Source organism: Poecilia formosa, unplaced genomic scaffold (assembly GCF_000485575.1).
Source record: "Poecilia formosa unplaced genomic scaffold, Poecilia_formosa-5.1.2 Scaffold49, whole genome shotgun sequence".
Taxonomy (NCBI): domain Eukaryota; kingdom Metazoa; phylum Chordata; class Actinopteri; order Cyprinodontiformes; family Poeciliidae; genus Poecilia; species Poecilia formosa.
The window spans coordinates 831828-855983 of record NW_006799988.1 but is presented as its reverse complement, the minus strand read 5'-3'; the positions used below and the strand labels follow the sequence as shown (position 1 = coordinate 855983).

The window sequence follows — 24156 nt, the reverse complement described above, 5'->3', positions numbered from 1 at the left end:
GTCGTTGTGAGACGAGGAGAGCAATCCTCACCCTGTTCGAGGCCGCACATTTTCCTCAAGAGGTAAACTGTGTGCTTACTTTTTTACAGTTTTGTTATTTTCATGTAAAACAACAATGACGTATTAGGGTCATTGTACGTAAATCTAGAAAGAACAAAGAAAATGTTTAAAAATTTTAAATTTGCTAGAAAAAAAACCTCAGAAATTTTCTGTAAAAAACAAAGTGTGGAAGAATTTCAAAAGTTGAACATTTTTGACTTTTCAAGCAGAGAAATTTTTATTTTTTTATTTTTTTTTTTTAGATATAGCAATTATACACCATTGGGTAAAAAAGCTTCATATGTGATATTCCATCCGTGCCAGGAACCTGAGACGGGCCAATTCCATGGCAGAAAATCAGAAGAAGAGGAAGAAGAGGAGGAAGAGGAGGGGTAGTTCTCAAGGTTCCCGCGTTGCTAAGCAGCAGCGTCTCCAAAACAACAGTCTGCACCAGCACACAAAAACAAAAGCCATGGTCGACAACCCAATCAGGAGTTTGAGCAGCGTCAGCGACACCAGAGATCAAATAAGTCCAGAAACGGAGGGTTGTGCTGAGGACGGTGTGACAGAATTCGTTCCGTCATCAGCGGCCCCGAAGGCCCCAGCATCAGCAGACGTCCGCGCCCCAAGGAGAGCACCGAAGAAGACGTGCGAGTTCAGAGATCTTCTCGTTCAGCTGCGGGGGAGCAGCAGCGTGATAATCAGAGAAACATCCTAACAACAACACGGTCAGAGGCGTCCGTCTTTATCGAAGCAGAGGGCCTCTGATTATTTTAACTCTTTTTGAAGAGTTGTTTGAATTCACTACTCTAATTCTGTTGGATTTGTTTTCCTTAAAGTATTGTTGCAGTTCCATAGATGTTCACGTTCATCTGTTTGTTTGTTTGTGTTTTTGCTAAAAATTTATTAAATTGAAATCCCCATGCAACTTAACTGTGAATAAATGTATTTAAACATTTTTACCAGTTTATCTTTTGCACCTGCACTACAGGTGTTGCACTCTGTAGTGCAACACCTGCCACATTTATTGCCGACGAAAAAAAAAAAAATCTTACTTGTTAAATTCAGCCTAAGATTACTTGCTGATGCAATAGATAATTCATTTTAAGACTTCACACATCTTTACAAGCTGTGACCTCAAAATTAGGTACACCACAAACAAGGTGTTGTTTCCCTTTTGTTCGTGCAAAAGGGAAACAAATCAAATTTCCTTGAATTTTGATAACAAAATTCAAGGAAATGCCAATCATAGAACAAAATGTTTATTGTGAATGCTTAAGAATAGCACAGTGAAGTATAGTTGGTTTTTGAAAGCATAAAGAGAAGTCTAAGACTAAATACATTGATACTAAAGCGTATACTTGTACTTTGGTACAAGTATACTTATTTCTGTCACATAGTACTTAAAATATCTTCATCCACATACAACATAAGCCGATGCCATTGATTCATATCAGAATAAGATTCCTTCAGTTTCTTCCTTATGATGTTTTTTGTATCTACCTACGTCTGTAATGTTTAAGCAATTTCAACCATTTAAATATCAATATTTGCCCTTTTTTTTAGGACATGCAGGCTACAGCTTTTCTTATTTTAGAAAGTATCCTGACCATCACACTACCATGTTGATGTTTTTTGTTTGTTGTATTTTTTTTTTTATAAATGCTATGTTAGTGTTACACCAGATGTAACATAAACCTCATCGTCTCAGTTCACAAGTAACTGCTTCTCAATTATACTATTTTCATAATACTATTAGATTCAACATATTGCATTACAACTGTATTATTGCAAAGAATGCAACAGTTGTAATTTTTTTACTAAGCTTTTTTGTTTTTTAATCAAACGGTAGTCTTGCTTCCAGCATTTCAGTCCACAAGGTGGCGCCACCTCCCAAATACTGATAAGTTTAATTATTTGTCTTACTAACAAGTAATTCGTTGTGTTGAAAGAAAACTGCAATTATTTTTTGGAAACTTCTGGGTGTAGTCAAACCCAGCGATTTGCCCACTTCTGCAGTTGTTGTGATAGCCATAAAAAAATCAATAAGATGTTCCAAATAATAGAAATATCCTTTATTCTCCCACAATAGGGGGAATACACGTGTTTATCTCCAAATAGAATTTTTTCTGAAAAAAAGTAGTATGAAAAATGTATATTTTTCATTAATTTCATTAATTTGCATGTTTTCCCCAAACAGCCAAGCGGTGGTGTGTTTTGGGAGATTTTTTTGTGCTGATAGCAGAGAACATTGAGGAAGGGTGGGGGGAAAGTGAGAAGCAGATAAGAGGCCAGGGGGGAACGCTTGTGACAGTTTTCTTAAAGTTTGTTTTTGGAGTAGGCTCACTGTTTACTTATGGGTTAAGTGAATTGTTAGAGGATGGAGATTTCCAGTCAAAGCAGAGTCAGGAAATGTGTCTGCAGAGACACTTGAGTCTACATCAGACGCAGATGGGAGATAGGAATGCGGTCCTTTATTCAAATAAGCTGTTTAGACATGATGCGGCTTCAGACGTAACATTTAAAGGATGTTCTTTAAAATGCCTGAGTTTGAACATCTAAGAGATCCATCCTAACCACAGCATCACCGTCCACAATGACTGAAGATACTTGGATGATGCACAGAGCATTCAGAAAGTGTTCACGCTTTACTTTTCCCACATTTTGCTATGTTACAACCCTATCCCAAATGTTATTAAATTAATCTCTTTCCTCAAAATTGTACTCACTAATATCTCATTATGACAACAGAAAAACAGACAACCACGCAAATACACACTTGCATTCGTATTCACAGCCTTTGCTTATTGATCATCCTTGAGATGTTTCTAAAAGATGGAGTGAACCTCCACCTTTTAGAAACATCAAATTCAGTTGATTGGATTTGATTTGTTAAAGTTCACACCTGTCCATATGAGGTCCCATAGTTAACTGTGCAGGTCACAGGTCAAACACCAACCATGAAACCATAGGAATTGTTTCAAGACCTCTGAGACAGGATTGTCTTCAGACACAAATCTGGGGAAGGATCCAGAAACATTTCTGCTGCTTTGAAGGGTCCCAATGAGCTCAGCTGCCTCCGTCTTTGGTTGATGGAAGAAGTGTGGAACCATCAGGACTCTTCCTAGAGCTGGCCGTCTAAACTCAGCGACTGGAGAGGGAAGAGCATTAGTCAGAGAGGTGACCAAGAGCCCAATGGTCACTCTGTCAAAGCTCCAGCCTTCCTCTGTGGAGAGAGGAGAACCTTCCAGAAGGATAATCATCTCTGGAGCAATACACCAATCGGGTCTGGATGGTAGAGAGGCCAGATGAAAGCCACTTTTTAATAAAACAAACATGGCTGCACATTGGGAGGCACCTGAAGGACTCTGACCAGGAGAAACGAAACAAAACAAAACGGTTCAATGTCCTCCAGGACAACGACCCAAAGCACAAGGCCAAGATTTCAAAGACTTCAGAACCACTCTGGGAATGTTCTGGAGGTGCCAAGCCAGCCCAGAGTCCAAACTTAATTAACTGAACATCTTTGGAGAGATCTGAAAATGCTGGCACAGAGGTCTCCATCCAACCTGAAGAAGAATAGACCAAACTGGTGGCATTATATTTAAAAACATGTTGAGACTGTAATTGATGTCAAAGCTGGATCAACAAAGTATTGAGCAACAGCTGTGAACACTTGCATAAATGTGATTACTTGGCGTTCTATTTTTAATAAATTAGCAAAAATCGTCATAATGAGGTTTTGGTGTGTAGAATTTTGAGGAAGGAGAATAACTTGGTATGATTTAGAAGGTGCGTGTGAATGCTTTTCGGATTGGGCTGTATCTACCAAAACTTCATGGGAAAAGTGGCAAAGTGCGTTATACTTACAGATTTCAAATTAGATTAAATGCCCTTCAATTAGACTGTTTCTCCTTATGTGAATCGGTTGGCACAGTCCGACTTCATAAAGTCAGAGCTTAAAATCAGAGCGCTCCTTCACTTTTCTCTTGGAGAGGTGACAATCTGATGCCAGAGACACAGCCGTGATGCTTCACTGGCGAAGATCAGAGCAGGTCCTGCAGCCTGGTGTTTACCAGAACTGACCAGAGGAAGTCTGATAGCCATCTCACAGGATGTAACACTCTATTTTTTTCATCAGGGATCTCTCTATCTTTCTCCCTCTCATGCATGTGCATTTCTACATGCTTTCATGCATCGTGCAAGACAGTGACGCACGTATACGTTCACTGTCGGCTTGTCCTGATGTAACCCAGCAACACACACACGCACACACACACATTTTGTCTGCTTCTCAGCAGCGGTCTTTCCTATTGCCAATTGACCCTGAGGATTACAAGCCATAGGTCTCAGGGGCTAAAACAATTCAGACACGCACATGGCATCCTGTGATAGATCCAGTATTAACACCTGACACCTCGAAAACAGGAAAAAAGCCGGCAGACAGATGCACTGGGGTGTTTGGAGGTGGAGCATGAGCACGGCTATAAAAACCCTGAGAAGGAAGTCTTGGCTTCACTCTCATGAGAAGGGAGACCGCCTCCATCATGTCGTACTATGAGGTAAGCTTGGCTCAGCTGCACACCACAACTTTCAGAGAACTCTCACAAATCTGGGAATAAACCTTTCTTCATCTTCTATCGTGTGCCTTCAGCACGTCTACCTTGACTTCAACGACACAGGCTCTGGCTCTGGCTTCTGGGACGATGGAGAGAACCTGGAAGAGTCTTGCAATGTGGAGCACGGGATGACCGCCGAGCTTCATCGGGTCTTCTTGCCCGTGGTCTACGCCATAATCTTCGTCTTGGGCATAACCGGAAACGGTCTGGTGGTCGTGGTGTTGGGCTGCCAGCGCAGGTGAGAGAGGACAGGAAAGCGGGAGCAGGTGCACTGAGAGACAAAATGAGTGCATTGATCAGATTGTTTCTATGCCTGCAGGTCAAAGTGCAGCCTGACAGACTGGTATCGACTCCATCTCTCTGCTGCCGACCTCCTCTTTGTTCTGGCACTTCCCTTCTGGGCAGTGGATGCAGCCTTGGATGACTGGCGTTTTGGAGGGGCCGCTTGCATCGGCGTGCACGTGATCTACACCGTCAACCTGTACGGCAGCGTGCTCATCCTGGCGTTCATCAGCCTGGACCGCTACTTGGCAGTGGTCCGAGCAACGGGCACAAACACCGGTGAGCTGAGGCAGCTGCTGGCACACAAGGCGGTTTATGTAGGTGAGTACCAAGCAGCAGATCAGCATTCTCCTTTACACCAAAACCAGAAGAGACATCTGAGGTCACCGTTGAAAAGATAAAACAAGACAGAACGACAGACATTCATAAAAAATTTCTGACATTTGACTTGCTGGATGAAAAGTTTCATTGGGATGCCATTTGTAAAGCTAAACTGTATTTTTTTTTAAATATTTTACTTAAATTAACTAAATATTTAGTTAGCAAAATAAATATTCAATTTGGAGCAAAACTTTTAGTCTGAAAACTAAATATTTAGTTTGAAAGTTAAATTAATATTTTTAAATGTTTAAATATTTAATTTGTATGTAAATATTTAGTTAGCAAAATGAATATTTAATATGTAGCTAAATATCTATTTTGAGAAATACATGTTTTGCTCAGACTTACCATTTAGTTGGGAACTGAATGTCTAGCTTCCTAACTAAACATTTAATCTGAAAATATTAAATAGTAATTCACAAGCATATTTAATTTATGCTTGTGAATTAAATATTTTGAAACTATGACACTTAATAACGTAGGAAATGAATAATATAGTGGAAATATGACTTGAAAAAATAAACACATTTTTTGTCTGTATGACGAGCTAAATAAACCAAATTATTGTTGTTATGTTAGGCCATAAGCCATTAAAAACCTTGGCAGAGACTGATGTAAACAGTTACATGATATGAGTATAATATATTCATATTTCACGCATGGCCTAGCGCTCACCATCTGTCAACTATCAGAGGGATTGAAAAAAACTCTAAACAAAACTAAGCTAATCAACATCCTCCTCCTACTTCCTGTCGTCTTCTTCGTCATTTTCACCAGTAATAACATCCGGCTGTTGACTAGGATGCCAAGAAAGTGTTTCCATTGCAGTTTTACGAAATAGACCTATTTCGACGTGACTGGAAAAAAAAAAAACAGCTCATCCTAGCACGATTTTTTAAAATTTTTATCGAAAACCGTGAGATTTCTCGAAAACGCTTTTTTCCATTAAGCAAATTAATTCTAGTCATTTCAATTTGCACACTTTTACGGTTAATGGAAACGCAGCTACTGGAGATGATGGTGCTATGATCCACAAACCCAAACGAGGTTCTGAAACCTCATTTTGTCCTCCTGCTCTACAGGTGCGTGGTTGCCTGCGACCCTGCTGGCCGTCCCAGATATGATATTTGCTCGGACTCAGGAAGGCGGAGAGGGCGCCACCGTGTGCCAGCGCTTCTACCCCGAAGAAAACGCCCCCGTCTGGGTGGCCGTCTTCCACCTTCAGCTGGTCCTGGTGGGCCTGGTGATCCCTGGTCTGGTCCTTCTTGTGTGCTACTGCGTCATCGTCTCCAGGCTGACCCGGCCAGGCCCGTTGGGGGGCCAGAGGCAGAAGCGGCGGGCGGTCAGGACCACGATCGCCTTGGTTCTCTGCTTCTTCATCTGCTGGCTCCCGTACGGAGCGGGGATCTCCGTGGACGCGCTGCTGCGTCTGGAGGTCCTGCCCCGCTGCTGCAGGCTGGAGGCGGCTCTGGGCGTGTGGTTGTCTGTGGCGGAGCCCATGGCGTTCGCACACTGCTGCCTAAACCCGCTGCTTTACGCGTTTCTGGGGGCCGGGTTCAAGAGCTCGGCCCGGAGGGCCCTGACTCTGAGTCGGGCCTCCAGTTTGAAGATTTTACCCCGGAGACGCAACGGGACTTCAATGACCCCCGAGACGGAATCCTCCAGTTTACATTCCAGCTAAGGTCTCTCCGAGCTGCGCTGCCTTCTGTACATATTATGTGATAATTGTAAGAAGGTTTAAAGAAATTATGAGAATAATGAGGTGCAGTCTGCTGGTCCATGACTTCTCCTCCTCTGTAGAGTTTCACTTGTAAATATTATTCATATATCTGTGTTTAGTGGCGCAAAAACAAAAAGGGCATGCACCATATTCCTTATGTAAAAATGATTTCTAGTCAGTATTTTCTGTATTTAACAGCTGTTGGTGCATGTGTAAATGATGTGATCTACTGCACATGCACTTTCTACACTTCAGAAAGTGCAAAGTTGCGCCCCTGCCTGTGTACATATTGTAACTTTGTACATGTTTGTAATAAAATATATAAAACCAAGTAATGAAAGTGTGTTTTTTTTTGTTTGTGCTTCCTGTTTGAAACTGATTGAATTCCCTGTTGTCCATTCGGTATCTCACAGCTAACGAATATTCTCATAATACCCATAAACATAGTTCCTGTCCTTCCAGAGTCTGGTACAGAGATGAGGAAACACATTTAAAATAAATACCAAAAAGTAGCAGGAAATTTGGAAATTAAAACCAAGCTTTATTTTCCTACCTGATCTCCCATTGATAGCTGCTCTTATCTCAAAGCTTCAAATCCCTAATTGCTCTTTGGAAATACTTGTGTTGTGCTTTGTGTAACCTGTGCTGTGAGGGAGAACTGGAGAATCACAGCCGAACATGCTAAGATGGATAAAAACGTGTTGCACTGATGATGTTTGATCTCATTGACCATCGTCCGTCCCTTTACGTTACTTGGTTAGCACTGAGCTGCATGGCATCTGGGTTCACTGATGCGGGGCAAAAGCAAGGCTTCGAGAAATGAAACCGTCCCGAGAGCGGGTGTGTGATAACCAGGTGTGTTTCAATCGCAGTGTGTGAAACCGAGCTCGGTTTGTTTTGATTTTATAAACAGTTTGCCTGCTCTACGTGGGAAGAGGAGGAAAAACAAGCAGGTCAAAGAGGTTGGCCTTTTCCAACACCCCCAATGCACACACATCGAGAGGAGAGCTTCCCACATTTCTTACTTCCACTTGGAAGTGACAGAAACAGAAGCTGGAAGTTCCTGTTTCCTGATGAGACGAGGAGGAGGTGATGAAGAAGAGAGTGGTGTGAGAGAGGAAAGGAAAATAAACCACATCGTGCGGAGATGCTGAAGAGAGTCGGCCGTGGCAGCCGAGTCATGAATCACCGTCTACATCCAGGTCTGAAGTGGATCGTGTATCTACAGAGCCATATGTGGAAAACACACTTACCTGGTTTGTGGTTTGCCATCCTTCCCAACCCCCACCTTCTCCCATCCGTCATGGACACATTCACGAATGCATAGGCAGAAGCAAAAACACACACAATTCCCTTCTATTCATAGTGTATTCAAAACAGGAAAGACTTCCTGCTGCTCATTTTAGGAAAAACAAGCAGTTAAAACAATTAAAACGCCCCGAGGAGGTCTGCTCTCATCAACACAGAGAGTTGCTTCACTAAACACCAGTGACTCTGAAAGGTCTGAGGCAGCTTCGCAAATAATGCCTGTTATAGCAGAAAGTTGATTGTTTTAATTGGAGTTGGAGTTTTGCTGTTTAATTTGACTAAATCACCAGTCACCTTCTCGTTTAAAGAAAAATGTTAAAGAAAAGAAAACAAAGGGGCTACATAGTTTGAAAAAATACAACAACAAAAAAACAAAAACAAAAAACAAAATTATTAGTTAGTCAGTTTTGCTATCACCTATTAGCTTTGGTCAACAAGCATCTGGAATGGGTTTTAAACCTACAGCCTTATTCCAATTTATTTCATTGCTTCCTTACAAACTCTACACAATACTACATCATGACAAAGTCAACTTTTTTTTATTATTTATTAAAATATGTTAAAATGACAAGAATAAGTGGCCTAATCACCATCTTCCTACCAAAGAGAAACATTCACACAGTACGATGCTCCCATTTCCATGCTGTACACTAGGGACATCGCTAGCCAGGTGATGGGCCGGGTTTGTTTTCCTCCAGAAATAAGGCCATTAAGATCAAATTTTTACATTTTGGTCTGACAATCTTGTATGGTAAAATTCAAGTGGGTTGCTTGAAATGCCTGAATAGTGGAGAGTCTTCTGGAGAACTTCATAAAGGAGAACTGCAACTCTGATTTGGTAATGATTCAGTTCTTGGTCAACATCTTTCACCAAAGTCCTTCTTCTTTAATTATGCAGTTTAATTAGACAGCCAATTAATTTCTAATAATGAAAGCAAAGTCCTTTTCAGGGCTGTTGGCAAAGCCAACGTTTTCTTGCACCTTTTCCCTGTTTTGTGCTTTCATACAAAGTATGAGCTGTAAGAACTTAGTGAATTTGTTTAACCTCGTGTTTAATTCATGCTTTAATCTACTGCTGCATTTTGCATTTACTTTAGGTTTGTGGTTTTATGAACACACTGTAAGATGTGTTTTTAAATCTATTTCCCCCCCCTCTTTTTTAAGTTCTCTACATAAGCAAGACTGCTGTAACTAAAACAAACAGTTTTTAATGAGTTCCAAGAAAAGAGCAAATGTTAGTGTATTGGATTATTTGACAAACTACATACAGTATTGCTCCATAAAATATTCAAATTACTTTGCTGTTATTACTTGGAAGCTTAAGCTGTTTTTCTTTAATTAGCAGGTCAAAATAAGACCAAATGGCATGATCGGGTTTCTCCCTGAAACATTTCCCTCTTATAGGCTACCTTCTGTTTTTCTGCCTTTGCCTTCCTGCACCAGATTTGATGAACATTTTTAGCCACATACAAAAATGAAAGAAGAAACTATGCTACAAGGCGCAGAGGTTTTGAGAAAAGTCCTCACAACTGTCCTTTTTCAGGCAAGTAAACGTGCTAACATGCTAAGCTTGCAGCTTGGTAATACATAAACCTCAAGCTGAATAAGAAAAAAAAAACACTGAAAAGTTGACAACAAAAAGCAATGGGATTTGGCATGTTTCATATTTACAGAGACAAAAATGAATGTAAGGAAGCTAGTACTTCTATTAGCATTGTGTTAGCATCCTGTTCTTTCATCTTATTCAGCAAAAGTAACCCTGCTGACATGTTGAAGTACCATAATACAACATAATGTATCACTGATAAGTTACACAGATCTATTTTCAAGTATTACAAATCTATCAAATTCTAACTAATGGACAAATTATTTCCTTTCAGAAATTAATACAGATCACTCTTTACACATATTTAGAATGAGGAACAAGTGTTTGTATATATTTATCGATCTTGAAATCATTTATCTCAAATAAAGTTAATTACACATAATCCAAAAATATGTTTAACAGAGGCTGAAAAACCACGACAGTACTCTCGTTTTGTATGGAGAAGAAGGAGTGAGTTTGATATAATGCTAAATTATAAATACATCCTGAAGAATTCCTAGTGGCGTAAAATTGAGGACCAGAAAGACAGTGAATCGGTTTGTCTGTCGTGAATGTTGAAACCCTTAACTTGACTAGGCTTGGTTTGAAATTTAGTGCAAAGAAGCACGTCACCAAAATAAAGACAATGTGTCACAGCCAGAACACAAACACACCAGGAAACAGCCTCCTTTAAACTTTTTTCCCCACTTCTTGTTCATATCCTGCCTTTCGTGCAACAGTTTCTTCCCATTGTTTTATTTTTCACCTGCTTGATCTGGCCTGATGGCATCAAAAGTTTCATTCGTCTGCATGAGGAGGTTCAATGTCTGTACAAGTAGCCCGCTATTTAATCTGTGCCTGAGTCTTGCATGCTAAATGTTGCACTTTATCAGTATTTAGCACTAGATATAACTAGCTGTTGCTGGGTTTGGTCTATTTCACAATGCACGCAAAAGAACTCTCCAAAATAATTGGTGATAAAACCATTTTTTAGTTTCTTGATTCTTCTCAGACATTGTAGCAACAATTGTGGCAGTGCTGTTGTGGGAGTGTTGGTGGGCTTTTGTGTTTTGCCTTACAGATGGTCGGGTTCCCTCATATTCATATGAGCTGAGCTTCCTGTCACTGAACAATTGTGGGAACACCAGAGGTCAAGACAAAAGAAGAAGTCAAAAAGGGGAGAGAGGCTGGGCTGCATCCAAATGGTCCACAATAACTTCCTGCCTTGTTCCTGGCAGGTCCGTACAATGTGACAGGTGAAACCAATAGCCTGGCAGGGGTCTCTGAGTTGACCTCAGCAGGTGTAGGCGTGAGAATTGTGTGAACACTAAAATAGAGATCAATGAGTTTCAGAGAAGAACTCATGTGGTGCTGGGACAGAAAGCTGCAGAGAGTGACCAGAGGCCAAATGGGATATTTTTTCTTGTCCCCAAAATCTGTGCAAGTATTCTTGTGCAGGGCACTGGTAGCTGCCTCTTTGGGATGCTGAAAAGAAAATTGACACAGGATTTCTTTTTCATCTTTCCATCCATTATCTATACCCACTTATCCTTGCATAGGGACTGTTACCTATCACCTAAGGTCATTGGTTTTTGAGAAAGATTCGCCAGTCCTTCACAGAGCAACATCAAGACGTGCAGGACACATTCATCCCCAGGGACAATTTAGAGGGGCCAATTACACTACCATGCATATTTTTGGACAGTGGGAAGAAACCAGAATACCCAGAGAGACCCATGTGTGCACAGGAAGAAGCAAACTCAATGCACAAAGGCTCTGATAGGAATTTAAATCCAAAACCTTCTTGTCAACATTGTTGCAAAGCAATAATGTTAACATCTATACCAGTAAGAAACCAATTTGCTTTTTATTTGCAGTTAATAATTAGTTCACCAATGGAGCTAGAAGAGCTCCAAATTTTCTTACTTTTTTTTTTTATCAACTAATTGTTCAAGAGCGCAGTTCCTTTCTTGCTGCCATAAGTTTTTAAAGAAGCCTGTAGTGAAAAATATGATAGTGAAACGAGTTCAGGTCAGGAGGTGTTTTATCTTAATGCAACTGACTATGCTGTGTGTGTGTGTGAGACACAGGCAGCTAACCATTATGTGGGAACCAAAACGTTGCTTTGTGGGTTGTATCGCATCAAATACTTATTTTACTAAAAACTAACTAAAGTAACTTTATAAAGTTTATAGGGATGTTATATTTCCAACTGTAGTGGCTGCCTTAATATCAAACAGTCAGGAATTAGCTTAAATATCATGTTACTCGTAACATGAGTGATCGACGCCACCAAGCGGCCGTTTGAGGGAATTGCAACAATATTTTTATGGTCCCTCAAAAACAGAATAGATTAAATTGTTTTGAATTTTTGTCGTTTATTTGCATAATAGTGCACATAAAAGAGCACAGTCATAAAACTCTACGTCGTTTATTCTAGCTATATAAATTCTGTTGTGGTATATAATAATTATTCAAATCTCCTAAGGCCCATAAGTCTGTTGTGCTATTGAAGTAGTTTGTCTGTGTTGAGCATCATGTCTAACTATTACAGTGAAACGGGGGGCACACCCACCCTGAACAGATTGGTAGGAAAAATATAATGTGGGGAAATTAATTTGTCAACTTGAGATTACAGGACAAGGTTTAAAGATCTTTTAGGCCAAAACATTTTGTACTTCACAAGAAACTCATGCATAGGGCTCTCCCACTGCAGCATGTCAGCCCCACATTTCTAACCAATCACACACAGTGCACATCACATGTGAAAAAACAATGCTATCCAGGTAATGCTTTTAAAAACAAGCAGTGAGAACTCCCTTAAGAGGGAAAACAGTTTTTGTCTTTTTATCAGTTCTGGGGAAACATCCATTTTCTCTAAAACGTTTGCATTGTGCCATAGTTTCTCAAACTATTGATGACTGTCTTCACTGTGCTACGGTAAAATCCCTGCTGGTAGCTGCGTTTTTAAACTTTGCAACATTTCTGCAAACCGTGGCTTTAGCCGAAATGTGTTTATATTAAATCAGTTTCTGTATAACTAACAGCAGCTGTGCACCCAAGAAGCTGTCATGCCAAAATTGTAACTGAAAGGTATTTCAATTAAAATACATTTCAAAAGCTAAAAGCAATAGCTTGAAATGAGATCATTACTCTTTTTTTTAAGATGTGACATATTATTCATTTCAAATGTGTCTTAATGTTTTCAGATGGTTTTGTATTACCACCCATATTAGGTGAAAAAACATTTTAATAATTACAAAAGTTGCTATTATTGTGTGTGTGTTTGTAATGTTCAAAATTCCTGATTACAAAGCAGTACATGTAGCTTTAATTTTATCTTCAGGGTCAGCAAAGTCTACTTTAAACAGTCTGAATTTAAGAAACACAGTTATTCACAGTAAATAGCATCACAATAGCTTTACTTTTGATCATTTAATGTTAATCCATACATTTACATTTTAATGGAAAATTAAAATAAATGGATGGATTTCCGTGTATTGTTTTTATATTAATATTCCTCAAAGGCACTGGAAGCTAATTGTTAGTTTGGTCCTGAGCCATTCTGAAACCTGTTATGTTAAATAAATATAATAAAACTTTAACAGTCGTTTTCTTACGGAGCCCTCCAGGGGACATGGGGATTTTTTTTTTCTTTTGCGTTCCCTCGCAAAAGGTTTTGCGTTCCCTTGCAATAATCTACTGATCAGTTCATGTGGCATAATTGATACTGTAAGCCTTTTTTACTGTGGCCGCCGTACTTTCTGCTTTAATACAAGCTTATAAGGTTTTTCCATGGACTATTGAGTTATTATCGCGGGGTAATCAGGCATCTGATTGCGTCTCCATTGTGTTCGTGTCTGAATGGTTTAAAGGGCTGCTTTCAGTGCCTTTCCATCTGAGCCTTAACAGATGCATGCAGTAAATAAATCGATTTTCAATCAGGCTCTGTAAGAGCCATATGAATGAAATAAGTAATTATTGATATGACAGGAGCAGCGGCTTTGACACCTGGTGGTGGGCGTGTCGATGTGGGAGTGACGTAATCAAGTATGAATGGGAAGGTGACGTTGCTGGCTGTGTGTGTATGAGGCAGCGGGTGAGCTGGGTGGTCAGTCCTCGCAAAGTTCGGAGCATGATAATAAAAATAATAATAAAAAAATCGATAATTGTGACAGAACAAAGAAGAGGTTAGGAGTTGATTGATACACGGACAGATGAGAGTCCCTGAGTTAACCCAGTGCGGCCGACTACCACCATTAGTTTGTTGTGTTTTATAATAATAAAACGTGTTTATTATTATTAACGCTCTGGTGCAAAAAACTGATTGAAAATCGATTTATTTACTGCATGTTTGTGTCTGTTAAGGCTCAGATGGAAAGGCACTGAAAGCTGCCCTTTAAACCATTCAGACACGAACACAATGGAGACACAGTCAGATGACTGATTACCCCGCGAAAAGAAAAAAAAATCCCCATGTCCCCTGGGGGGCTCCGTACCGTAGGAAACACACCGCACCGCGGTGAAAGAAAAAAAAAAACGCAGAGGAACAACCCGTCATTTGACGTTTCATCCTCTGTTTGGCTACAAACCGGAAAAATATCTACACGGCAGCTCCGATTGGCCGAGAGTGGCGCGCCAAACGTCACGTGGCCTAACTTTTCGCGCGAAACAGTCCTCTGTTGTCAGCGGGGGAGCGAGCTGAAGGAACGGAAGAAGAGACGAACTGTCCGCTGCAGAAACCTTCTTCTTAAAGTATTTTGCCTACAGTTTTGAAGGTGTTGCATCATGGACGTTGCCACAGCAACCGCGGAGAATGCCGGGACGACCGTGAAGGACGAGCTGGCTGAAAAATGCCAGAAGTTATTCCAGGCCTTCTTAGAGGAGTAAGTAGAGGAGAAGATGAGCAGTAGGTGCTGCATTGTGTGTGGGCCTCTCGCTTGATCGTAACAACACGTGGTGTTCGTATTTGCGACGACGGAGGCCTGCACGGCTGTACTGATGAGAGTTTTATGTTCTGAGCAGGTTTCAGACCGGGGATGGGGAGGTGAAGTATGTGCGGGAGGCCGAGGAGCTGATCAGGCCCGAGAGGAACACCCTGCTGGTGAGCTTCCTAGACCTGGAGGGCTTCAACCAGGAGCTGGCCACCACCATCCAGGAGGAGTACTACAGGTAAAGCCTACATTCATTCACAAGCTACTGGATTTGTAACACAACCAATACGGAAGTTGACGGAGCTGGAATCACCAACCCATCTGGAGCAGCCGCATCCATCATCACAACCCCAGACTGATCAAGTTCTTTAATCGTTTCCAGGGTTTATCCCTTCCTCTGCCGGGCTGTTCGCAACTTTGCCCGGGATCATGGGAATGTTCCTCTCAACAAAGAGTTCTACGTCGCTATTGAGGATCTGCCCACCAGACACAAGTGAGACACTGTCCAGTCCTGAATCAGCTGGTTTTGAGGTGAAAGCCATTGATTTACTGTCTGTAACGTAGGATCCGTGAGCTGTCCTCCATGCGTATTGGCACCCTGGTGAAGATCAGCGGTCAGGTGGTGAGGACGCACCCGGTCCACCCTGAGCTGGTAAGAGGGCTCGTGTCACTTTGAGGTTTTTGGCATTTTGTCCACGAACCTAAACGCATTTTCTGCTTCCTGTGTGTGTATTTTTTTTTTTGCAGGTGAGCGGCACCTTCCTGTGCATGGACTGCCAGGCGGTGATCAAGGACGTCCCTCAGCAGTTCAAATACTCCCCGCCGACCATCTGCAGGAACCCCGTCTGCAACAACCGCTCCCGCTTCCACCTTGACACGCACAAATCCAAGTTCATCGACTTCCAGAAGGTAGCGTGAAGGAGGTTTCGCGTTCCCAAACCATTCCCGGCCCGCAGGCATCTGACACGTTCTCGCTCGTGCAGGTGCGGATCCAGGAGACGCAGGCGGAGCTGCCTCGAGGCTCCATCCCTCGCTCGCTGGAGATCATCCTGAGGGCGGAGGCCGTGGAGACGGCTCAGGCCGGAGATCGCTGCGACTTCACGGGGACCCTCATCGTCGTGCCGGACGTCTCCCAGCTCAGCACTCCTGGTACGGGTTAAAACCCCAGGCGCTGAAGCACTTCTAATGTCACCGTGCCGACTTTAGTGACCGTTTTTGTGGGTTTCATCTATTTAGGCCTGCGAGCGGAGACCAGCACTCGTGTTCCTGGACGCCCTCAGGGGTTGGAGTCGGAGGGGCTGAGAGGACTGAAGGCCCTGGGAGTGAGAGAGTTGTCATACAGACTGGCCTTCCTGGCCTGTAACGTGGCCCCGACTAACCCACGAGTAAGAAACACACACCAACATCCTCACTAGCAATGTTTTGGTGTCTGGTGTAACTTCTCCAGAGTGTCAGCGCTTTCTTCAAAAAATAATTTTCAGTCTTAGATTTAAATATCTGAGATACAAAATATAATAATAGAGTTCATTATAAATAAAATCTATTATTTTTATGTATCTAAAATGAAGGGCATAAGATTAATAAAAAAACAAGTTGGCCTTAAATACGTTAATCACAGGTCTTAAATGTTATCATAAAATGCTCAATCTTGTATATGTGTTTATTTTCCTTTCTCTTTCACGGGACTTTTTGTCTGGCAAAAGTTTGTCTTGCTTAGACTTCTTCAGGCTACCGGTATCTAGCTGTTAGCACATCCATGCTAGCTAGCTAGCTTTTTTCTTTTTTTGGGGTCTTAAATTTCATTCAAGGTGACACTCAAGGTCTTACAAAGTCTTAAAATCGACTTGCTGAAACCTGCGGACACCCCGTTCACCTCTTCCTGTTTCAGTTTGGAGGGAAGGAGCTGCGTGACGAGGAGCAAACGGCCGAAAGCATCAAGAGTCAGATGACGGAGAAGGAGTGGGAGAAAGTGTTTGAGATGAGCCAGGACAAGAACCTGTACCACAACCTGTGCACCAGCCTCTTCCCCACCATCCACGGTCAGACCTCCAGCCTCCACTGGCCATTTTTTTTTTCTTCTTCCAGGCTTCTGACCTTTCAGCTGACTGCTTATGGTTGATGTTTAAGGGAACGACGAGGTGAAGCGCGGCATCCTGCTCATGCTGTTCGGAGGCGTTCCCAAGACGACCATGGAGGGAACCTCACTGAGGGGAGATGTCAACGTCTGCATCGTCGGAGACCCGAGTACCGCCAAGAGCCAGTTCCTCAAGTATGGAGCATGCTTGGGGAAAAAAAAACAAAAAAAAAAAACATCGACTCGCCTTTATTCAGACTTTAACCGTCTTATGTGTGTGTTTGTGTGTTCGCTCAGGCACGTGGAGGAGTTCAGTCCCAGAGCCGTGTACACCAGCGGCAAGGCCAGCAGCGCCGCGGGTCTGACTGCCGCGGTGGTCCGCGACGAGGAGTCCCACGAGTTCGTGATCGAGGCCGGAGCTCTGATGCTGGCCGACAACGTGAGGGCTCAGGAGTTGGTACGCATCTCATTGCGCTTCGGCAGGACGTTCTGTACTGAAACGGGCCGTGTTTGCTCTCAGGGCGTGTGCTGCATCGACGAGTTCGACAAGATGGACCTGAAGGACCAGGTGGCCATCCACGAAGCCATGGAGCAGCAGACCATCAGCATCACCAAGGCTGGAGTCAAGGTGACAAACGCCTCAGACGGTTTCACATTTTCTCTCAGTAGGCAGCGAATCAGTTACGATAAATTGAAATTGGATTGGTTTCCACCCTAATAAATATTTTTTTGAAGGGTACTTTTGTTTGTAATTTATCGTATTTGTGGTTTTGGTTGCAAGTGTTTTTTTGTTTTTTCATTTTTAGTTATTGATTTTGACCATGTTTTATTTTGCATATCTATAAATATCTTCCAGTTCCATTTTTTTTTGTTCATTGAGAAGGTATCCTTCCATTGTTGTGCCATTATCAATACATTACTTGAAAATGGTCTCAAAACAATAATATTATTATTTATCGCAATCCAGCTAACAATTAATTGACAGTTATTTCAATAATCATTTCTTCACAATTAATTTGATTAATCGCCTCAACCCTCATGAGGATTGTTAAGGAAGAAAATTCTAAAATAGGTTAACTTTGGAAAAAGTTTGGCTCTCTCTTCCTCTGGATCCCAGGTCCCCTCGGCGGGCCGCGTGTGGCCACAAGGAAAACAACAATGCGTGTTGACGTCACAGAATTACAGAGTTTAATCCAATATAAGACAATGTATAAACTTACACCAGAAACTGCAGAACAACGGAGACATACATTCATTTACCTGACATAAATGGAAAAGAAGAAGAAAAGCAAAGACGTGCAAAGACATCTTTGGAGAGCTGCAAGAGCAAATCTGATTTGTTACTTCTGTGTAGAAAGTTTTATCTTCTTTTCTTTAATTTATTCAAATAAGGCGTATCTTTGCTCCTCCAACCAGGAGCTATCTCTGACCCCTTATCTGAAGCCTAAAACCCCTGCAGTGTTTACGGCCTTTCACAGATGAGTGCAAAAAGCCGGAACCTCTCCTGTACTGCTCTCCACACAGACAAAAGGCAGTTCAAACGATCCTAGCAAACCATCCGCTGCAGCCACAGGCAAAACAAAGGTCAACAGGCCAGAATAAGTCACTGATTTAAAACCACAATTTAGGCCATTTGAATCAAGACATGTTAAGTTTTAAAACTAGCTTATTTCAAATTTATTTTCTCAACAGGATCTATGATGGACTCCCAAAGATTCAGATTAAGTGCTAAAAAACACACCGGTTATTTTCCTTCCATTTTCAAGTTTGTATTTTTAGTTTATCACCTAAAATACTTTAACTTTGCGGCTGGAATGTTAAAAGTATCCCAAAACATAGACGTAGAGTCGAGGAGTCAGAAGATGAGACGCATTCCTGGGTCCATGTGGTGTTGAATTATATCTGGGTCCGATTGGCTGGAAGCGGTTTCAGACTCGTCCTCTTCCCGCCGCAGGCCACCCTGAACGCCCGCACCTCCATCCTGGCCGCCGCCAACCCGGTCAGCGGGCGCTACGACCGCAGCAAGAGCCTGAAGCAGAACATCAACCTGACGGCCCCCATCATGAGCCGCTTCGACCTCTTCTTCATCCTGGTGGACGAATGCAACGAGGTGCGCCTTCTGCTTTTCCTGTCGCTCATGTTCTGCTTTTTTTAAATCTCCTGTTTGTTTTTCAAGCTGCGGCGTTCATCCTGTCTCTCTTGCATCCTGTTAATTCTGTAGGAGAAGAAGAAAAGTCGTCTGATGTAATCGACTTTTGTGTATTCCCAGGTCACAGATTACGCCATCGCCAGACGCATAGTGGACCTGCACTCCCGCGTGGAGGAGTCTGTGGACAGGCTCTACTCTCTGGACGAGATCCGCAGATACCTGCTGTTCGCCCGGCAGTTCAAGCCCAAGGTGGGCGGAGCCTAACTCCTTCCGTCATCGTTTACTTCTTGGCCAATCGTAGAAACTATGCAAACTCCATGTATCACGATGTCGAGTGTCTGGTGTAACAGTCTAGCAGACGTATTCAGACCCCTGCTGCTTGGGTCGATATGAGGGAGAAGTCACACTGCTAAATCTCATATTACGTTGGGTTTGCTTCAGGCTTGGGTCTGTTGTTAAAGTCAGTCTAAGCTCTACTAAACATGCTCGTCGTCTCTGTGCCGCGTTCCAACGCAGATCTCCAGCGAATCGGAGGAGTTCATCGTGGAGCAGTACAAGCGTCTCCGTCAGCGCGACGGCTCCGGCAGCGTCTCCAAGTCCGCCTGGAGGATAACGGTGCGGCAGCTGGAGAGCATGATCCGCCTCTCGGAGGCCATGGCGCGCATGCACTGCTGCGACGAGGTAACGCTGCAGACTGACTCAAGATCTGTTCCCCCTTTTTTTTTTTTTTTTTTCGCGCATTGTCTAATTTGCGTGAGCTCTGTGGTTGGCTCTGTCTCTTCGTGCAACCAGGTGCAGCCTAAACACGTGAAGGAAGCTTTCCGTCTTCTGAACAAGTCCATCATCAGGGTGGAGACGCCCGACATCAACCTGGAGCAGGAGGAAGAAACGGAGGAAGAGTCCCAGCAGGAGGACGGTACGGTCAATCGTTCAGTGTATCCGTGGTGGGTACGCGATGCCCCCAACCTGCTGGTTGATTGAACAATTAGATTTGGTATTTTGTGCTTTTTATGTCGGTTCAAAGCCTATAAGCAGGGATTTTTAATGCAGAAATATTTAGCCACACTGCAAAAAGGTCTTTGCTAAACAAGTGCAGACTATTGACAAGTTTAGTGGAAGAAAAAAGTGTGGCGTTAAAAAAACCCCCCAAAACAATTAAAAGTATTGAGCTCATTTTAATTTATCGTGTGACTAAGTGCTGGATTACAGTAACACGTTTCCCTCTGTAGGCAACAACATCCCAAACGGAGTGAATGGAGTGAACGGCCACGTGGACGGCGTCAACGGCCACGTGAACGGAGACGTCAACGGACACGCGGACCTCGGCGCTCAGCCCAAGCCGTCTCTCCGTCTGTCTTTCGCCGAGTACAAGCGCATCTCCAACCTGCTGGTGCTGCATCTGCGCAGAGCAGAGGACGGTGAGGAGAACTCTCACATTTAGAATGATTTATTCTACCACACACACACACACACACACATTGCTCATCTCTGTATCTCTGCCATCTTTTAATTCATAATGTAGCTGAAGAAGAGGAGGAGCTGAAGAAGACTGCGGTGGTTAACTGGTATCTGAAGGAGATCGAGTCGGAGATCGACTCCGAGGAAGAACTCATCAACAGGAAGGGGCTGATAGAGAAGGTCATTCACCGGCTGGTCCACTACGTGAGTCAACTTCTTACTATTTTTAACATTTTGTTAAATCCTGTTGTCTTGACGCTGAATTCTGGATGAATTTTATTTATTTTTAATTTTTCCCGTTAGGACCACATCCTGATTGAGTTGTCTCAGGTGGGGTTGAAGGGTTCAGAGTCCGAGAGCTCAGAAGGAGACGGCGTCCTGGTCGTCAACCCCAACTACATCCTGGAGGATTGAACGACGTCAGACGTGTTTTGCTGACGTTGGTCGGAGGGTTCCAGATGTTTGAGTTTATCTCTGCTGTACAAAGATTGCTTTTTGACTCGTAACAAAGTGAGGTGTTGTAAATAAACGCTGCCCGTTGAGCTTTTCTGAACTTTGTATGAACTGTATGATATACAAATACCAACACTTAAAACTTGTTTTCAAGCTGTATTATTATTGTTATTATGACATGAAGAGTGAGGAATGTTGGTTTAATTGATAAAATTTTCTTAAACTGATCCGTGTTGGTGAAGATGCATTTCAATTATCACTTGAGAGCTTATTTGTAATCGTTTTGTGTTACTGCGTCAGTGCAGCGTAGCTTGGATTCTCCAGACTCTGTTGTGGGTTTAGGTCAGATCAGTTCACTGGCAACAGGAAACACTAGTTTCATTATGTTCTGGTTGAACTCATTACTGTCACAACATGACAAGGCCTGACATTGCAATCTAGTTGTGCTGTCTTTAATTTATTGTTTTATCCGTATGTGCACTTTGGTGTAGTTGATAGCTGTTTATAAAGTGCTTTATAAATACATCGACTTCACGATATCCACTGAAAATTTAATTATTTACAAAAAGAACATACAAACAAGCCATATTCTAACAAAAGTTTTTTTTTATTAAATGGATATGTACAGCACATCTTAATCATGAGAATTCTCTACTTTGTTCCAAATCTGAAAAAAACCACAAACACATAAACACAGGGTGTGCTTTCAGTTCCCGAAAAGTTTCAAATGTCCGCTTATTGCACCAGAGTCTAAAGACTTCAGTCCCACGTTTGACGTTCAAACATTATGAGAAAAAACAGGCGGAGAAACACAAAGGGAAAAGGCCAATAAAATAAAATAAAATACAAACCTGGACCAACATCTTGGAACAAAGACAGGCCAAAAAAAGGAGTTGCTCCTCAAACGCTTTCATCACAAAAAACCCAAAGGCGGCCTCTAAAAAGCCTGATAAAATCCATGATTTAGAAAGGAAAAATCTTTAAAACAGACTAAAGATTTTATTATGACTGCGTGACGTTTGATGTGCACCAGAGGGACAAAGCAGGAACTTCAACATGGCGTTACAGAAAAATCCCTCGGGGGAACGTTCACGCCTCGCACACTCGGTTACTGACGCGGTAATTGATGCGGCTCCACTGAACCCATACTTCCGAGACATTGTCCGGGTCAATTCCAAAACCTGATCAGCAGAGCGGGTTCTTCTCTCCTGATCCACTCAAATGTCAAAAAAACAAAAACAGCAATAAAAGTGAAATTAAAACCTCTAGGGAAACGGATACTGTGTTCAGAAATGCTTCCCGTAAGAAGAATAAAATCCTTATGGAGCATTTCCACAAGAAATGTTAAAATGTAAAGGAAAAAAATATCTAAAAGTCAACAATGCATGAACTGATCCATTTCAACAGGTTTTTGTTTGCAGCTGAGTAAAGCCAGATTAATAGTGAAACAATATTTTTGGTTTTGTAGTAAACAATTCCAACAGAGGCAAAAATGAAATGCAAAAAAAAAAAAAAAATAGATGAGTGCGACAACATCTGTACTCCCAACAGGATGATTTAGGTTTTTCTTAGATTTTTTATTTTTTTTTATTTAGTTTTATTATTTGGCAGTGTTAAACTATAAAGTTTTAAAATGATTTAGGAAATAGAGTGTGGGACAAGAAAGCTTAAAAAAAAAAAAAACCATAAAGACAAATTTTGAAACATCTCATGAATCAGATCTAGAATGCTTATCCGAACCTTAAACAAGCTCCTCTACAGCCAGAAAGGAAAGAAAGAAAGCAAAGATCTCTGCAAAAATCAGAAAAACTAAACGACAGATGAGCAGACAGTGATGGGGAAAGTTGCCGGAAAGAGCAAGCGACGGAGATCTGAGGTTCCCTGAGAAAAACGATCCGGGTTTGTTTGCTGGAGATTTCCCCGAACCGACGGGATTAAAAGCTCGCTGTGACCTGCGGCAGGGCTGATGCGAACGACCCCTGACCCCCAACGATGAAGAGGACCAAGCGGGAAAACCCTCGTTTCACTCAAGCAGATTTAAGTCAGGCTCTCCCTATGGAAGCCCAAATGTGCCACAATTTACAAGCTAGATAAATCCTTAAATAATAGCATGTCCTTTAAAATGTAAATTAACTACAGAAATAACTTACTGAATGTGAATCCAACATGCCGTTAGTAAGAATATTAACAACAAGGACGTAATATTCAATAATTATTTCTGGTTGCAAACTTAAACATTATGACTTTAACGGCAGTTGGAGGGCAACTTTTCACAATATAATCTGACATGCTGTGAAGATTAACCAATTAAATGTTACATTAGCATTATATCAGATTGGAACAATTAACTAAAGAAATATCAGAACTTTAAAATGAATTTCACATTTAAATATGCATTTTTTTATTTTTATTTTTTACACATTTAATTAATTAGGAGCATATGAATTTGCTTATGAAATGCAACTTATTTTTCCAGACCTTCAATTATAAAACTAAATAAAAAATTATTTAAAGATTTATTTATTTAATGTATTTAATTGTGGCCCTGGGCGATCAAAGCAGGTTGAATAAAAATCAGCTCAAGAAATATGAAATTACAAAATGGACAAATCTCAACAGGAAGAAAAAAAAAACTAGGGAAAATGTTTTGTGTCGACTAAAATGCATTTTTTTTTGTTTCACGTTTTTAAGGCAGTGTTTTACCTTGGAGATCTTTCTGTAAACTTGCCTCCCCGTGGGAAATTAATTGTAGTTACAGTGATTAAATTAAATGGATTTTGTCACTTTAAAAATACTATTAAAAAAACCCCAAAAAAACATTAAAGTGCATCTCTCCTTGAAAGAGCAAAACAAAAGATTTTAATGCCCTTTTAAAAACCTACAACTAGATCTCCAGGATGCTTTTTTTTTAGACAAACCTCAAGTTGAAATGTCCCTTCAGATGTTTGGATGTGTATTTTGATAAACCCAAATCTGTTTGAAATATTTATAATTTACTAAAAATAAATCCCGTCTAATGATTCTTTCCTCTTTAGTTGTGCCGTACGTACATTCCTAATATGTTAATGAAAACAAATTCTGCTCAGTCCAGTATGAGGTGAAACTGATTCTCAATGCTATCTTACTTTAGCAAAGATATATATATATATATATA

General features: G+C 41.6%; 2 protein-coding genes across 2 annotated transcripts; both read left to right on the top strand.

Moving 5' to 3' along the window:
- The first annotated feature begins 2141 nt into the window (after positions 1-2141).
- LOC103138356 (C-X-C chemokine receptor type 4-like) lies at positions 2142-7372 on the top strand. Its single transcript, XM_007552515.2, has 4 exons — positions 2142-4601; positions 4694-4896; positions 4978-5261; positions 6404-7372. Exons 1-4 carry the CDS (start codon positions 4563-4565, stop codon positions 7000-7002), a joined length of 1125 nt encoding a protein of 374 aa, XP_007552577.2. The 5' UTR covers positions 2142-4562; the 3' UTR covers positions 7003-7372.
- A 7190-nt stretch (positions 7373-14562) lies between these two features.
- Positions 14563-24000, top strand: LOC103138357 (zygotic DNA replication licensing factor mcm6-B-like). The gene is made up of 18 exons (XM_007552516.2): positions 14563-14820; positions 14960-15106; positions 15251-15361; positions 15433-15520; positions 15616-15777; positions 15852-16017; positions 16105-16253; positions 16757-16907; positions 16996-17137; positions 17240-17381; positions 17463-17570; positions 18897-19052; positions 19212-19340; positions 19608-19772; positions 19884-20007; positions 20321-20509; positions 20614-20753; positions 20853-24000. The coding sequence occupies exons 1-18, from the start codon at positions 14723-14725 to the stop codon at positions 20961-20963; spliced, it is 2478 nt and encodes an 825-aa protein (XP_007552578.1). The 5' UTR covers positions 14563-14722; the 3' UTR covers positions 20964-24000.
- The last annotated feature ends 156 nt before the right edge of the window (positions 24001-24156 follow it).

What these genes read in the sequence shown, in the direction of transcription:
- LOC103138357 (XM_007552516.2), top strand. Translation starts at nt 14,723, where the DNA reads ATGGACGTTGCCACAGCAACCGCGGAGAATGCCGGGACGACCGTGAAG. An exon ending in TTCCAGGCCTTCTTAGAGGA is followed by an intron (nt 14,821 to 14,959) that starts GTAAGTAGAGGA and finishes TGTTCTGAGCAG; the next exon opens with GTTTCAGACCGGGGATGGGG. An exon ending in ACCCGGTCCACCCTGAGCTG is followed by an intron (nt 15,521 to 15,615) that starts GTAAGAGGGCTC and finishes TTTTTTTTGCAG; the next exon opens with GTGAGCGGCACCTTCCTGTG.
- LOC103138356 (XM_007552515.2), top strand. Translation starts at nt 4,563, where the DNA reads ATGAGAAGGGAGACCGCCTCCATCATGTCGTACTATGAG. An exon ending in CCATCATGTCGTACTATGAG is followed by an intron (nt 4,602 to 4,693) that starts GTAAGCTTGGCT and finishes GTGTGCCTTCAG; the next exon opens with CACGTCTACCTTGACTTCAA. An exon ending in GTGTTGGGCTGCCAGCGCAG is followed by an intron (nt 4,897 to 4,977) that starts GTGAGAGAGGAC and finishes CTATGCCTGCAG; the next exon opens with GTCAAAGTGCAGCCTGACAG.